Genomic DNA, 14,339 nt, shown 5'->3' on the forward strand with positions numbered 1-14,339 from the left:
GGTCATGGTTGGTGAGGGGGGGTCATGGTTGGTGAGGGGGTCATGGTTGGTGAGGGGGGGGGGTCATAGCTAGGGGTGGGGGGGTCCACCAGCCGCCGGGGCTCCCTACCTTCTGCACGTCGGTGGCGATCTTCTCGGCCTGCTGCGCCTTGTCCTTGGCGTCGCGGGCGTCGGCGGCGGCGTTGCCCAGGGCGGCCTCCGCCTGCCGGGTCTTCTCCACCGCCGCCCGGATGGTGGCGTTGATGGCGGGGATCATCTTCAGGGCCTCCTCCGCCGCAGTCTTGTTGTCGTTGACCCTCCGGTCGAAGTCTGCGGGTCGTGGAGAAACGAGTACGCCGATTATTTCTGATCCGCTAACGACGCTACAGCTGGACCTCCACCCACCGCTAATACTGGGTCTGGGTGGTGTTACCTGGGTTTGTTACACAAAAACGTCATCAACGGGAATTTTTCTTTCTTTCTTTCTTTCTTTCTTTCTTTCTTTCTTTCTTTCTTTCTTTCTTTCTTTCTTTCTTTCTTTCTTTCTTTCTTTCTTTCTTTCTGGCTCATTTCCTTACTCCCCTTTTCCCTTCCTTTCCTCCTGCTCTCTCCTTCCTTCTTCCCTTCCTCTTTTCTCCCTTCCTTGTTTTCTCCCTTCCTTCTCCCCTTTCCTTCCTTCCTTCCTTCCTTCCTTCCTTCCTTCCTTCCTTCCTTCCTTCCTTCCTTCCTTCCTTCCTTCCTTCTTTTTTCCCTTCCTTCCTTCTTTCCTTCCTTCCTTCCTTCTTCCTTCCTTCCTTCCTGTACGTTGTGCGTGGATTTAACGCAGAACCATAAATCAGTTTTACACAAAAACGTCATCAACGGGAATTTATCGTTTTTACCACGAGATGACAAATTCTTATCGTGAGGAATTTTTTTGACGGTACATCGTGAACGGTAAAATATCACCCATCCCTACTGGATGGTGTTGCCTGGGTGGTGTTGGTGTAGAAACCTCTGCTAATATTGGGTCTGGCTGGTGTTATCTGGGTGGTGTTATCATCAGTGGTGTTATCTAGGTGGTGTTATCTGGGTGGTGTTATTTGGGTGGTGTTGTCTGGGTGGTGTTATTAGTAGCTTTGTGGGCGTGGCCCAGACAGGAAGTGACACGGCGGCGGCGGCTACCTCTGAGGTTGTCCAGGATGCTCTCCGCCTCCCTGAAGGTGGAGCGGCCCTTGCTAGCCGCCTCTTCGGCTAGCGCCTTGGCGGCGTCGGCTCGCGCCAGCAGCTGGTCGGCCGTCTGTCGTGACACAAGCTGTCAGACGGTTTCGGGGCGGCGGGGTGCCTTGCTCGAGGGCGGCGCGTGCCGGGGACTCACCTGCTGCTCGCTCTTGCCCTTCTCCAGCAGCTTCCGCACCTCCAGCTCCTTGGGCTTCAGGTCGTCCCTCAGGTCTCCGTACTCCTTCTCCGTCTTGTCGATCAGCTTGTCCAGGTCCGACGCCTCCTTCCGGATCTTGTCCGCTTCGTCCTGAGGACAGAAACCGTCAGCGGTCCGGACTCGGAGGGTGACCCGCGGGGTCTGGACTCCTGCTAAAGCTAAACTTTGATGTTAACTAAAGCTAAACTAGGATGCTAATTAAAGCTAAACTAGGATGCTAACTAAAGCTAAACTAGGATGCTAACTAAAGCTAAACTAGGATGCTAACTAAAGCTAAACTAGGATGCTAATTAAAGCTAAACTATGCTGCTAACTAAAGCTAAACTAGGATGCTAACTAAAGCTAAACTAGGATGCTAATTAAAGCTAAACTATGCTGCTAACTAAAGCTAAACTATGCTGCTAACTAAAGCTAAACTAGGATGCTAACTAAAGCTAAACTATGATGCTAACTTAAGCTAAACTATGATGCTAACTAATACTAAACTATAATGCTAACTTAAGCTGAACTATGATGCTAACTAAAGCTAAACTGTGATGCTAACTTAAGCTAAACTATGATGCTAACTAATACTAAACTATAATGCTAACTTAAGCTGAACTATGATGCTAACTAATACTAAACTATAATGCTAACTTAAGCTGAACTATGATGCTAACTAAAGCTAAACTGTGATGCTAACTAATACTAAACTATGCTGCTAACTAAAGCTAAACTAGGACTTGGAGGGCGACCCGGTTCCGGGCGGCGGTCCTCACCTGCAGGGCCTTGGTGTCGACCGGCGGCAGGCTGGTGAGGTTGGCGAAGATCTGCAGCGCCTTGTTCCCGGCCTCCTCGGCCTCCGCCTTCACCTTGTTGGCCTGTTTCTCCAGGTTCTTGCCCAGGTCCTTCGCCTCGTTGTACCTGGACACAAGACGGAGCGTGAGGAACTCCGTCCCCACGAAGGTTCCTGGTTCCTGCCCCCCCACCGAAGGTTCCCAGTTCCTGCCCCCCCACTGAAGGTTCCCGGTCCCCCCCCCACACGTACTTCTTGTTGAGCTCGTCCAGCTCCTGGCTCGTCTTCCCCTCCCCGTCCAGCGTCTTCAGCAGCAGGTTGTAGGCCTTGGTGGACGTGTCGTTGGCGTCCTTGGCGATCTTCTCGATCTGGTCGGCGTCCATCTTGTGCCTGCGGACAAAACACAGGTGCGTTGGCGAGGACAACCGAGGCTAGGGGGGCGGCAAAGCGCCCCCTAGTTTAGCTTTAGTTAGCATCATCATTTAGTATTAGTTAGCAGCATAGTTTAGCTTAAGTTAGCATTATAGTTTAGTATTAGTTAGCATTATAGTTTAGTATTAGTTAGCAGCATAGTTTAGCTTTAGTTAGCCTCCTAATTTAGCTTTAGTTAGCATCATAGTTTAGCTTTAGTTAGCATCAAAGTTTAGTATTAGTTAGCATCACAGTTTAGCTTTAGTTAGCATCAAAGTTTAGTATTAGTTAGCATCACAGTTTAGCTTTAGTTAGCATCAAAGTTTAGTATTAGTTATCATCATACCTTAGCTTTAGTTAGCATCATAGTTTAGCTTTAGTTAGCGTCATAGATTAGCTTAAGTTAGCATTATAGTTTAGTATTAGTTAACATTATAGTTTAGTATTAGTTAGCATCATCATTTAGCATTAGTTAGCATCAAAGTTTAGTATTAGTTATCATCATACTTTAGCTTTAGTTAGCATCATAGTTTAGCTTTAGTTAGCGTCATAGATTAGCTTAAGTTAGCATTATAGCCTAGTATTAATTAGCATCACAGTTTAGTATAAGTTAGCATCATCATTTAGTATTAGTTAGCAATATAGTTTAGCTTTAGTTAGCATTATAGTTTAGTATTATTTAGCATCACAGTTTAGTATTAGCGCATGGTGCACGCTGCGCGGTCCTACTTGTCGGCGAGCCGCCGGGCCTCCTCCGCCAGCAGCGTCATGTTGTTGGGTTCTCCGGTTCCGCCGGGCGCCTTGATGTCCTGCAGGAGACGCCAGCGGTTAAACATGCCCCTCCGAGCTTCGGCGTTGCCGTGACGACGACGGCGACCCCAGACTCACCACTTTACCGACGGCGTCCTTGGCCTTGTCCAGCTCCTGCCGCGCTCGGTCGATCAGGCTCTCGGCGTCCCGGACCCGGTTGCGGGCCTGGTCGGCCTTGGCGCCGGTGTCGTCCACCGTGGTCCGGATGCTCTGCAGGCGGTTCCACTGCGTCGTCAGGGTGTTGTTGATGGCGCCCAGGCGGTCCAGCAGGCCCCGGTCCACATCTGCGGGGTCAAGAGGGCGGGGTCAGAGAGGGAACCGGGGGGATACCGGTCTACCGCGGCGGATCGGGTCGCCGGTACCTTTGCTGGCCTTGGCCTCGTCCAGCAGGTCCATGATGGCCTTCTCGGCCTCCTTGAGCCGGGCCTCGAAGGCCTCGTCGGTGACGGTGTCCTGACCCGAGCCCAGGTTGTCGAGCAGGGTCTGGATCTCGTGAAGTTTCTGCCTCTGCTGGTTCACCTGGAAGCACAAAGAGGACTTTGGTTGCTGCTCAGGACCTGGCGGGGCGGGAATCCCCTTGCATCATAATTTAGCTTTAGTTAGCATCATAGTTTAGCTTTAGTTAGCATCATAGTTTAATATTAGTTAGCATTTTAATTTAGCTTTAGTTAGCATCATAGTTTAGCTTTAGTTAGCATCATAATTTAGTATTAGTTAGCATTTTAATTTAGCTTTAGTTAGCATATAGTTTAGCTTTAGGTAGCATCATAGTTTAGCATTAGTTACCATTATAGTTTAGCAAAGTTTAGCTTTAGTTAGCATCACAGTAGTTTGGCTTTACCTAGCATCACAATTTAGTATTAGTTAGCATCATAGTTTAGCATTAGTTAGTATCATAATTTAGCTTAAGTTAGCATCATAGTTTAGCATCAGTTAGCATCATAGTTTAGCTTAATTTAGCATTAGTTAGCATTATACTTTAGCTTTAGTTAGCATTATAATTTAGCTTTAGTTAGCATCACAGGACCCGGCGGGGCGGGAACCCCCTCGCATCATAATTTAGCCTTAGGTAGTATCATAGTTTAGCTTTAGTTGGCATCATAATTTAATATTAGTTAGCAGTATAATTTAACTTTAGTTGCCATTATAGTTCATCAAAGTTTAGCTTTCGTTAGCATCATAGTATGGCTTTAGCTAGCATCACAATTTAGCATTAGTTAGTATTACAGTTTGCTTTAGTAAGCATCATAATTTAGTATTAGTTACCATTATAGTTTAGCTTAAGTTAGCAATATAGTTTAGCACTAGTTGGCATCATAGTTTAGCATTAGTTAGCATCATAATTTAATATTAGTTAGCATCATATTTTAGCTTTAGTTAGCATCATAATTTAATATTAGTTAGCATTATAATTTAGCATGTGTTAACATCATAGTTTAGTATTAGTTACCATTATAGTTTAGCTTAAGTTAGCGTCATAATTTAGCTTTAGTTAGCAATATAGTTTAGTCCTAGTTGGCATCATAGTTTAGGATTAGTTAGCATCATAATTTAGCTTTAGTTAGCATAATAATTTATCATTAGTTAGTATCATAGTTTATCATTAGTTAGCATTTTAGCATCACAGGACCCGGCGGAGCGGGAACCCCTCAGGACCGGGCGGGAACCTCACCTTGTCCCGGACGAGCCCGTAGCAGGACGGGCACTGCTGGCATCCCGGCGCCGAGCGGTTGTAGAAGTAGTTCTCCTCGCACATGTCGCAGCGGGCGCCGACGAAGCCGGGCCGGCACTCGCAGCGGCCGTCGTCCCGGCACTGACCCGCCTGGGAGCCTTCCGGGTCGCAGTCGCAGGCTGGGGGCGAGAGCACAGGGCTGGAATCTGACCGGCAACCCAACACACATGAACAACAGGAGCTGCCCCCTCCAGGGGCCCCAAAGACCTGGACTAGACCCCCCCCCCCATCACATCTGGACATCAGGCTCCTCATCTGGTGAAGTAGGGAGGTCGTATAGGACCGACATCTGGCAGAGCCGACATCTGGCGGAGCCGGATGCAGTAGTGATGCACCGATTGTTCAGTAACCGAAATTGTTCAGCCGAAAATGGCAAAAAAACACTTTCGGTGTTCAGTGGAATAAGTGGGAAAAAACCGAACAATTAATAACGGCGTTGTAATATAAGGAAATAGACGGCCGCTCCCGTAACAGTTGCACCACAAACATAAATCGTTGGCCAACCAAAAAGTAACCACATAAGAATTTTACCTAACATTCACCAGGAGGTGGAACCAAAACAACATAATGCTGGGAAATTAAAAAATGTTCAGTTTTTTATGTTCAATAAATATTTTCTACCTTGTAATTTTGTAAAAGATTTTTTTCTTTGAAAAGCATGCCCAAATCGAATGTATTTGATTTATGCAATGGTGAAAAAATTGGCAAAATAAATGAAAAACTGCAAAGAACCAAACTTAAAATCTTTAAGTGTTGTCTGACTGATTCTCTCACTTCATTAGAATCATAAGTGCCAGCCATGCAAACCTGTATATATACTAGTGTGGACATTAATGTTTTTCTACAATATTTCCTCCTCATGACAGTAAAATAGGCCATTCTAAGCCAATTTACTGCAGCAATTCCTTTCCAAATCATTAGAAAATGTGGTTAACACCCAGATGTGCATGAAAAAAAAAATACCGTGATGTACCGTGAAACCGATATAATTTTGAAAAATACCGTGATGTAAATTTTTGGTCATACCGCCCAGCACTACATCTAACGTAGCCAACATCTGGCGTAGCCAACATCTGGCAGAGCCAACATCTGGCAGAGCCAACATCTGGCAGAGCCAACATCTGGCGGCCATCAGGTTTGCTACTTAGCATGAATTTATCTTCTGAGCGGTGAACAAAAGCCTTCTGCAGGTTCCAGACTGAGATGTTCAGAGATGTGATGATGTCACAGAGGGAGGAGCCTCCCACAATCCTCTCGGCCTCTCTACTATTCTACCTACGGAGGTTTTCACACCAACAACCTATTCATGACACATCCGTTAGAAGATGCTGCCTTGCTCACGTTTGCATCCCGACGAGCCGAAGCCGAAGAAGTTGACCTCGCAGCGCTGGCACTGCAGGCCGGCGACGCCGGGCTGGCACTCGCACTGCCCCGTGGTGATGTCACACTGGCCGTTGGTGGAGCCGATGGCGTTGCAGTTGCACCTGCGGAGACAAAGCAGCCATGAAACCGGACCCTGGATGGACTGTGGTTGCCGAGCAACGAACCCCCACTTCCTCTTCCAACCACAGAAGAAGATGATGTAACCTTTAATGCACATATTAGTTCAGAGGTCAAGTCCAGCGTCTGTCCCCTGCAGCCGCTAGCTAACGTCAAGCCTGTTCCATCTGGACGTCACCTAGAGATCGTAGCTTTTATCTCGTTTAGATTACTGTAATGCACTTCGGGTTCAGTGCAGAGGTTAGCATTAGTAAGCATCACAGTTTAGCTTAAGTTAGCGTCACAGTTTAGCATTAGTTAGCATCATAGATTGGCTTTAGCTAGGAACACAATTTAGCTTTAGTTAGCATCAAAATTTAGTATTAGTTACCATTTTGGTTTAGCAAAGTTTAACATTAGTTACCATTACAGTTTTGCTTTAGTTAGCATCATAGTTTAGCAGCATTGTTTAACTTTAGGTAGCACCATAGTATAGCATTACTTAGCATCATAATTTAATATTAGTTAGAATTAGTGATGCACCGAAATGAAAATTTGTGGCCGAAACCGAAACCGAAAATAATAATAAACACTTGGCCGAATACCGAACATGGTTCTTCGCAGTTTTTCATTTATTTTGTCAATTTTTTCACCATTGCATAAATCAAATAAATTTGATTTAGGCATGCTTTTAAAAGAAAAAAATCTTTTACAAAATTACAAGGTAGAAAATATTTGTTGAACATAAAAAACTGAACATTTTTTAATTTCCCAGTATTTCTTAAATATTCCAGCAGACATTATACCAGCAAAGAACAATAACTTAAAATAAATAAATTAGCTAAATAAATCTTTTGGCCATCTTTGAGCTTACGTTAGGCTTAACTGACTGAACATTGTAACATAGGCCTTAAAACAATAAAAATGCATTAAAGCGCTCAGGGTTTTTTATCATTTCAAATGATAAATCAAACTTGTAGTGCTTAAAGATTTTGCAGATGTGCCCCCTCTAGATATTTGAGCAGAACATTCATTGCAAACAGCCATTCTTGTATTATTCTTTGCCACTCTAAAATACTTCCACACTGCTGACATGTTTGCACCACTTCACTCCACGCTCTTCCACGTTTGATTTCGTCATCTAAACGCACCTGTAATAGATTAATTTATGTTGTTTTGGTTCCACCTGCTGGTGAATGTTGGTAAAATTATTATGTGGTTACTTTTTGGTTGGCCAACGATTTATGTTTGTGGTGCGCAACAGTTACGGAGCGGCCAGTCTATTTCCTTATATTACAACGCCGTTATTAATTGTTTGTTTTTTTCCCACTTATTCCACCGAACACCGGTTGCCATTTTCGGCCGAACAATTTCGGTTACCGAACAATCGGTGCATCACTAGTTAGAATCATAGTTTAGCTTTAGTTAGCATCATAGTTTGGCTTTTCTACTTACTAAAGAACCAGACTAGTGGACTAGATTACTAGTCTAGTAAATTACTAGACTAGTAACCGAGTGAGGGTCGGGGTGTTGCATCTATATTTATGTTGTATCTGATAAATTACCACAAATGAACCACCGAACCCTCAGATTCCCTTTGAAGGAAACGTTCAGACCTTCCAATGATCCGGTGAATACCCGTAAATCCACCAGGACTTTCCCTCTCCTCCTCCAGAGTTGTTTTGTGTGACATCACCAGTATATTTGATGACGCAGGTCGGGACTCACCGCTCGCAGCCGGTGCCGCTCCGCAGGTTGAAGAATCCGGGCTGGCAGGCGCTGCAGTCGCGCTCCGCCACGTTGGGCAGACACGGGCACTGGCCGGTGCCCTGGGAGCAGCCGCTCTGCTGACCCTGGGTGCCGAGCGGAGAGCAGGCGCACGCTGAGGAGGAGGGAACAGTTTAGCTGCAGCACCTGGAGGAGGATCTGGAGGAACCTGGAGGAACCTTGAGGATCCCGGAGGATCCTGAAAGATCCCTGAGGATCTGGAGGATCTTCACATCCTCCGGGATCTTTCAGGATCCCTGTAGCACCCTATAATGTAATAATTTCGTGAAAATGTAATAACGCCTGAAAATGTAATAAAATTTGCACTTAACTCAATCGAAAATGTAATAAAACCCAATAATGTAATAACTTCACCAATAATGTAATAAAATATCCTGACTGATATTGTAATAAAATTTTTACAGATAATGTAATACCTTATTATATTATTAGGAATTTATTACATTTTCAGGTGGGTCTTCCAAAACTGATAATGTAATACTTGACAAATAATGTAATATATATGTTCATTTTCAGTCCAGAGTTCTACATTTTGTGTTTTAAGTATCTAAGAATGTTATATACGCTGGATTTGAAACACCAGAATGACTATTGGCTTAAATTGCAGACTTTGAGTTCCATGTAATAAATTCCCAATAATGTAATAAGGTATTACATTATTGGTAAAAATGTTATTACAATATCAGTCAGGATATTTTATTACATTATTGGTGAAGTTATTACATTATTGGGTTTTATTACATTTTTGATTGAGTTAAGTGCAAATTTTATTACATTTTCAGGCGTTATTACATTTTCAGGAAATTATTACATTATAGGAAATTATTACATTATAGGGTGCTGCAATCCCCCAGATCCAGGATCCTGAAGGATCCTTAGGGATCTGGGGGAACCTTGAGGAACTTTGAGGATCCTTGAGGATCCTCCAGGATCCTTGACGACCCGGCAGGTAAAAGGTTCTTACGCCGGCACTTCTCGGCGGGGTTGGCGGCCAGGGCGTTGCCGTAGAAACCGTCCTTGCAGCGGTCGCAGAAGAAGCCGGCGGTGTTGTAGATGCACTTGAGGCACTCGCCCGTCTCGCGGTTGCAGTTGCCGACGGCGTTGGGGTCGATGTTGTCGCTGCACTTGCAGGCGCGGCAGGTCCGGACCGGCCCGTTCTGGCCCAGCGGGTCGCCGAAGAAGCCGTCGTCGCAGAGCTCGCAGCGCTTCCCTGCACACAGGTGGGTTAGCGCGGTTAGCTCCGTTAGCCCTTTCCCCTCCCTCCCCATAGACGTATCCGCCCCATCGAGCGCTGAGCCGTACGTCAACGTCGCCGCCATAACGGATGTTCAAGACTGCGCTGTAAACTAATACAAGTAAATTAACTTATTTTCATAAAGCGCCTTTCTACAAAGAAATGTACGTTTTACGTCTCATTTATTCATTCACACACGCACTAATATACTTGGGAAACAGTTAGGCACCAAATATAATATATTTAATGTTCTCAGATGGCAAAAATAAGAACTTTGTTGATCCCACATAGGAGTAATTCATGTTATATCAGCTATAGAGAACAAGGTAGTGCCGAAAAACAATATATATCCCCCCTCACAAAAATAAGAGAAATAGAGAAACATATTTTCTCATCAACAAAGCATATTTTACATAAACATATTTTAAATAATAACATTTGAACCATTTTTCAGATTTTTTCAGTTATTTTATTGTCTGAAAAATGGTTAAAATATTATTATTTTAAATATGTTTATGTAAAATATGCTATGTTTCTCTATTTTTACAAAATAACATATTGTCTGAAAAATGGTTCAAATATGTTATTTTGTTAGTTGAAAAATTTTAAATTTGTTTTGTTGATGAGAAAATATGTTTCTCTATTTTTCTTATTTTTGTGAGGGGGGATATATATTGTTTTTCGGCACGACCTTGTTCTCTATAGCTGATAGAACATGAATTACTCCTATGTGGGATCAATAAAGTTCTTATTTTTGCCATCTGAGAAAATTAAATATATTATATTTGGTGCCTAACTGTTTCCTAAGTATATTAGTGCGTGTGTGAATGAATAAATGAGACGTAAAACGTACATTTCTTTGTAGAAAGACGCTTTATGAAAATAAGTCCATTTACTTGTATTAGTTTACAGTCTTGAACATCCAATATGGCGGCGTTGACGTATGGCAGCAGCTCCATGGAGGATACGTTTATACGTCTATGTCCCTCCCTCCAGGTGCATTGTGGGTACCTGTGGTCCCGGCGGGGCAGTTGGTGCACACCACCTCCCTGGTGCTGGGGACGACGGCACACGTGGCTCCGGCCGGGCAGGGACACGGCTGGCAGTCCGACGACGTGCCCTGCGTGGCGTCGCCGTAGAAACCGTCCTGGCAGCGCTCGCAGCTCAGGCCGGCGGTGTGATGCTGGCAGTCACAGGCTCCTGAGGAGAGGAGGGGTTCAGAACCAGGGGTTAACAACCAGGGGTTAACAACCAGGGGTTCAGAACCAGGGGTTCAGAACCAGGGGTTCAGAACCAGGGGTTCAGAACCAGGTAGAACCAGGGGTTAACAACCAGGGGTTAACAACCAGGGGTTAACAACCAGGGGTTAACAACCAGGGGTTAACAACCAGGGGTTAACAACCAGGGGTTAACAACTAGGGGTTAACAACCAGGGGTTAACAACCAGGGGTTAACAACCAGGGGTTAACAACCAGGGGTTAACAACCAGGGGTTCAGAACCAGGGGTTCAGAACCAGGGGTTAACAACCAGGGGTTAACAACCAGGGGTTAACAACCAGGGGTTAACAACCAGGGGTTAACAACCAGGGGTTAACAACTAGGGGTTAACAACCAGGGGTTAACAACCAGGGGTTAACAACTAGGGGTTAACAACCAGGGGTTAACAACCAGGGGTTAATAACCAGGGGTTAATAACCAGGGGTTAACAACCAGGGGTTAATAACCAGGGGTTAATAACCAGGGGTTAATAACCAGGGGTTAACAACCAGGGGTTAATAACCAGGGGTTAACAACCAGGGGTTAATAACCAGGGGTTAACAACCAGGGGTTAATAACCAGGGGTTAACAACCAGGGGTTAATAACCAGGGGTTAATAACCAGGGGTTAACAACCAGGGGTTAACAACCAGGGGTTAATAACCAGGGGTTAATAACCAGGGGTTAACAACCAGGTAGAACCAGGGGTTAACAACCAGGGGTTAATAACCAGGGGTTAATAACCAGGGGTTAACAACCAGGGGTTAACAACCAGGGGTTAATAACCAGGGGTTAATAACCAGGGGTTAACAACCAGGGGTTAACAACCAGGTAGAACCAGGGGTTAATAACCAGGGGTTAATAACCAGGGGTTAACAACCAGGGGTTAACAACCAGGGGTTAACAACCAGGGGTTAATAACCAGGGGTTAACAACCAGGGGTTAACAACCAGGTAGAACCAGGGGTTAACAACCAGGGGTTAATAACCAGGGGTTAACAACCAGGGGTTAACAACCAGGTAGAACCAGGGGTTAATAACCAGGGGTTAATAACCAGGTAGAACCAGGGGTTAATAACCAGGGGTTAACAACCAGGGGTTAACAACCAGGGGTTAACAACCAGGTAGAACCAGGGGTTAACAACCAGGGGTTAACAACCAGGTAGAACCAGGGGTTAACAACCAGGGGTTAACAACCAGGTAGAACCAGGGGTTAATAACCAGGGGTTAATAACCAGGGGTTAATAACCAGGGGTTAATAACCAGGGGTTAATAACCAGGGGTTAATAACCAGGGGTTAATAACCAGGGGTTAACAACCAGGTAGAACCAGGGGTTAATAACCAGGGGTTAATAACCAGGGGTTAACAACCAGGGGTTAACTACCAGGGGTTAATAACCAGGGGTTAACAACCAGGTAGAACCAGGGGTTAACAACCAGGGGTTAATAACCAGGGGTTAATAACCAGGGGTTAACAACCAGGGGTTAACAACCAGGGGTTAATAACCAGGGGTTAACAACCAGGTAGAACCAGGGGTTAACAACCAGGGGTTAACAACCAGGGGTTAACAACCAGGGGTTAACAACCAGGAGTTAACAACCAGGGGTTAACAACCAGGGGTTAATAACCAGGAGTTAACAACCAGGGGTTAATAACCAGGGGTTAACAACCAGGGGTTAATAACCAGGAGTTAATAACCAGGAGTTAACAACCAGGGGTTAACTACCAGGGGTTAATAACCAGGAGTTAACAACCAGGGGTTAACAACCAGGAGTTAACAACCAGGGGTTAATAACCAGGGGTTAACAACCAGGGGTTAACTACCAGGGGTTAACAACCAGGGGTTAACAACCAGGTAGAACCAGGGGTTAACAACCAGGTAGAACCAGGGGTTAACAACCAGGGGTTAATAACCAGGCAGACAGAACCAGTAAAAACATCCAGTAAACAGTCAGTAAACCAGTAAGTAAAACTAGTCAGTAAAACGGTAAAATCAGCCAGCAAACCAGTAAAAACATCCAGTAAAACATCCAGTAAACAGTCAGTAAACCAGTAAGTAAAACCAGCAAGTTCACCAGTAAAAACAGGTAGTAAACCAGTAAAAACAGTCAGTAAAAACAGCCAGTAAACCAGTAAAAACAGCCAGTAAACCAGTAAAAACAGTCAGTAAAGCAGTAAAAACTGTCAGTAAACCAGTCAGTAAACCAGACAATAAATCAATCAGTAAACCAGTAAAACCAGCCAGTTAAGCGGTAAAAACAAACAGTAAAACCAGTCAGCAAACCAGTAAAAACATCCAGTAAAAACATCCAGAAAAAACATCCAGTAAACAGTCAGTAAACCAGTAAGTAAAACCAGCAAGTTCACCAGTAAAAACCGGTAGTAAACCAGTAAAAACAGTCAGTAAACCAGACAATAAATCAATCAGCAAACCAGTAAAAACAGCCAGCAAACCAGTAAAGACAGTCAGTAAAAGAGCAAAAACAGTCGGTAAACCAGTAAAACCAGTAAAAACAGGCAGTAAACAGTCAGTAAACCAGTAAGTAAAACCAGCAAGTTCACCAGTGAAAACAGCCAGCAAACCAGTAAAAACAGTCAGTAAAACCAGACAATAAATCAATCAGTAAACCAGTAAAAACAGTCGGTAAACCAGTAAAACCAGCCAGTTAAGCGGTAAAAACAAACAGTAAAACCAGCCAGCAAACCAGGAAAAACAGTCGGTAAAACAGTAAAAACTGTCGGTAAACCAGCCAGTAAAAACAGTCAGAAAGGCCTAAAAACGGTTAGTAAACCAGTCAGAAACCCGTCTAGCTGTCGGTAATAAGACCCGTCAGAACCAGTAAAACCAAGAAATCATTTTAAAAGAGTTGATAATCAGAGAAACTGGTCGAAGTAGCACTAAAAGCGGTTACCGGTGTTGGGCTGGCAGGCGTCGCTGTGTCCGTTGCAGTTACACGGCTCACAGGTGCTGAAGGCCCCGAGCTCGGGCTGCGCGCGGCGGTATCCCAGGGTGCACTGCTCACAGTGCTGGCCCTGGTAGCCCTGGGGGCAGGTGCACTGCTCCACCCAGCGGGCCGGCTCCCCGGGGCCCCTCCGGGCCGTCACCAGGGACACGTCGTCCAGGTAGCCGGCACCTGCAGAGAGAGGGCGTTAGCAAGCGCTGGTGGAGCGGTTAGCGGGCGCTAGCGGCGCGGCGGCGGCCCGTACTCCTCTCGCTGTAGGTGCCCCGGATCTTTATGGCCGTCAGGTTGTGCAGCAGCTTCTGGAAGTCGGCGTGGCTGATGGCCGGTCTCCAGGGGTAGTCGGTGCTGTCGTGGAGCCTGGAGACAAACACAAGGTCAGGACCTTCACCGGACCCGGGGCCGGTCTGGGCCGGCCCCCCAGAAACCCCCGGGACTAGAGATGCACCGATTGATCGGCCACTGATCGGTTTTGATCTGCCAAAGTTGGCTGCCGCT

The 14,339-nt window shown here is 45.4% G+C and overlaps 1 protein-coding gene across 1 annotated transcript in view; it reads right to left on the bottom strand.

The window, feature by feature from the left end:
• lamc1 (laminin, gamma 1) overlaps positions 1-14,339 on the bottom strand; it is an 84,001-nt gene that overhangs the window by 4,141 nt on the left and 65,521 nt on the right. The window contains exons 11-25 of the mRNA XM_061731615.1: positions 14,089-14,201; positions 13,794-14,015; positions 10,637-10,825; positions 9,356-9,601; positions 8,332-8,485; positions 6,466-6,608; positions 5,065-5,243; positions 3,755-3,911; positions 3,471-3,676; positions 3,312-3,391; positions 2,424-2,561; positions 2,155-2,299; positions 1,337-1,486; positions 1,144-1,258; positions 110-309 (exon numbers count right to left, since the gene is read on the bottom strand). Coding sequence (XP_061587599.1) covers positions 110-309; positions 1,144-1,258; positions 1,337-1,486; positions 2,155-2,299; positions 2,424-2,561; positions 3,312-3,391; positions 3,471-3,676; positions 3,755-3,911; positions 5,065-5,243; positions 6,466-6,608; positions 8,332-8,485; positions 9,356-9,601; positions 10,637-10,825; positions 13,794-14,015; positions 14,089-14,201 — 2,437 coding nt within the window. The remainder of the gene's footprint in view (positions 1-109; positions 310-1,143; positions 1,259-1,336; positions 1,487-2,154; positions 2,300-2,423; positions 2,562-3,311; positions 3,392-3,470; positions 3,677-3,754; positions 3,912-5,064; positions 5,244-6,465; positions 6,609-8,331; positions 8,486-9,355; positions 9,602-10,636; positions 10,826-13,793; positions 14,016-14,088; positions 14,202-14,339) is intronic.

This window comes from Cololabis saira, chromosome 10, assembly GCF_033807715.1.
Source record: "Cololabis saira isolate AMF1-May2022 chromosome 10, fColSai1.1, whole genome shotgun sequence".
NCBI classification, from domain to species: Eukaryota; Metazoa; Chordata; class Actinopteri; order Beloniformes; family Belonidae; genus Cololabis; species Cololabis saira.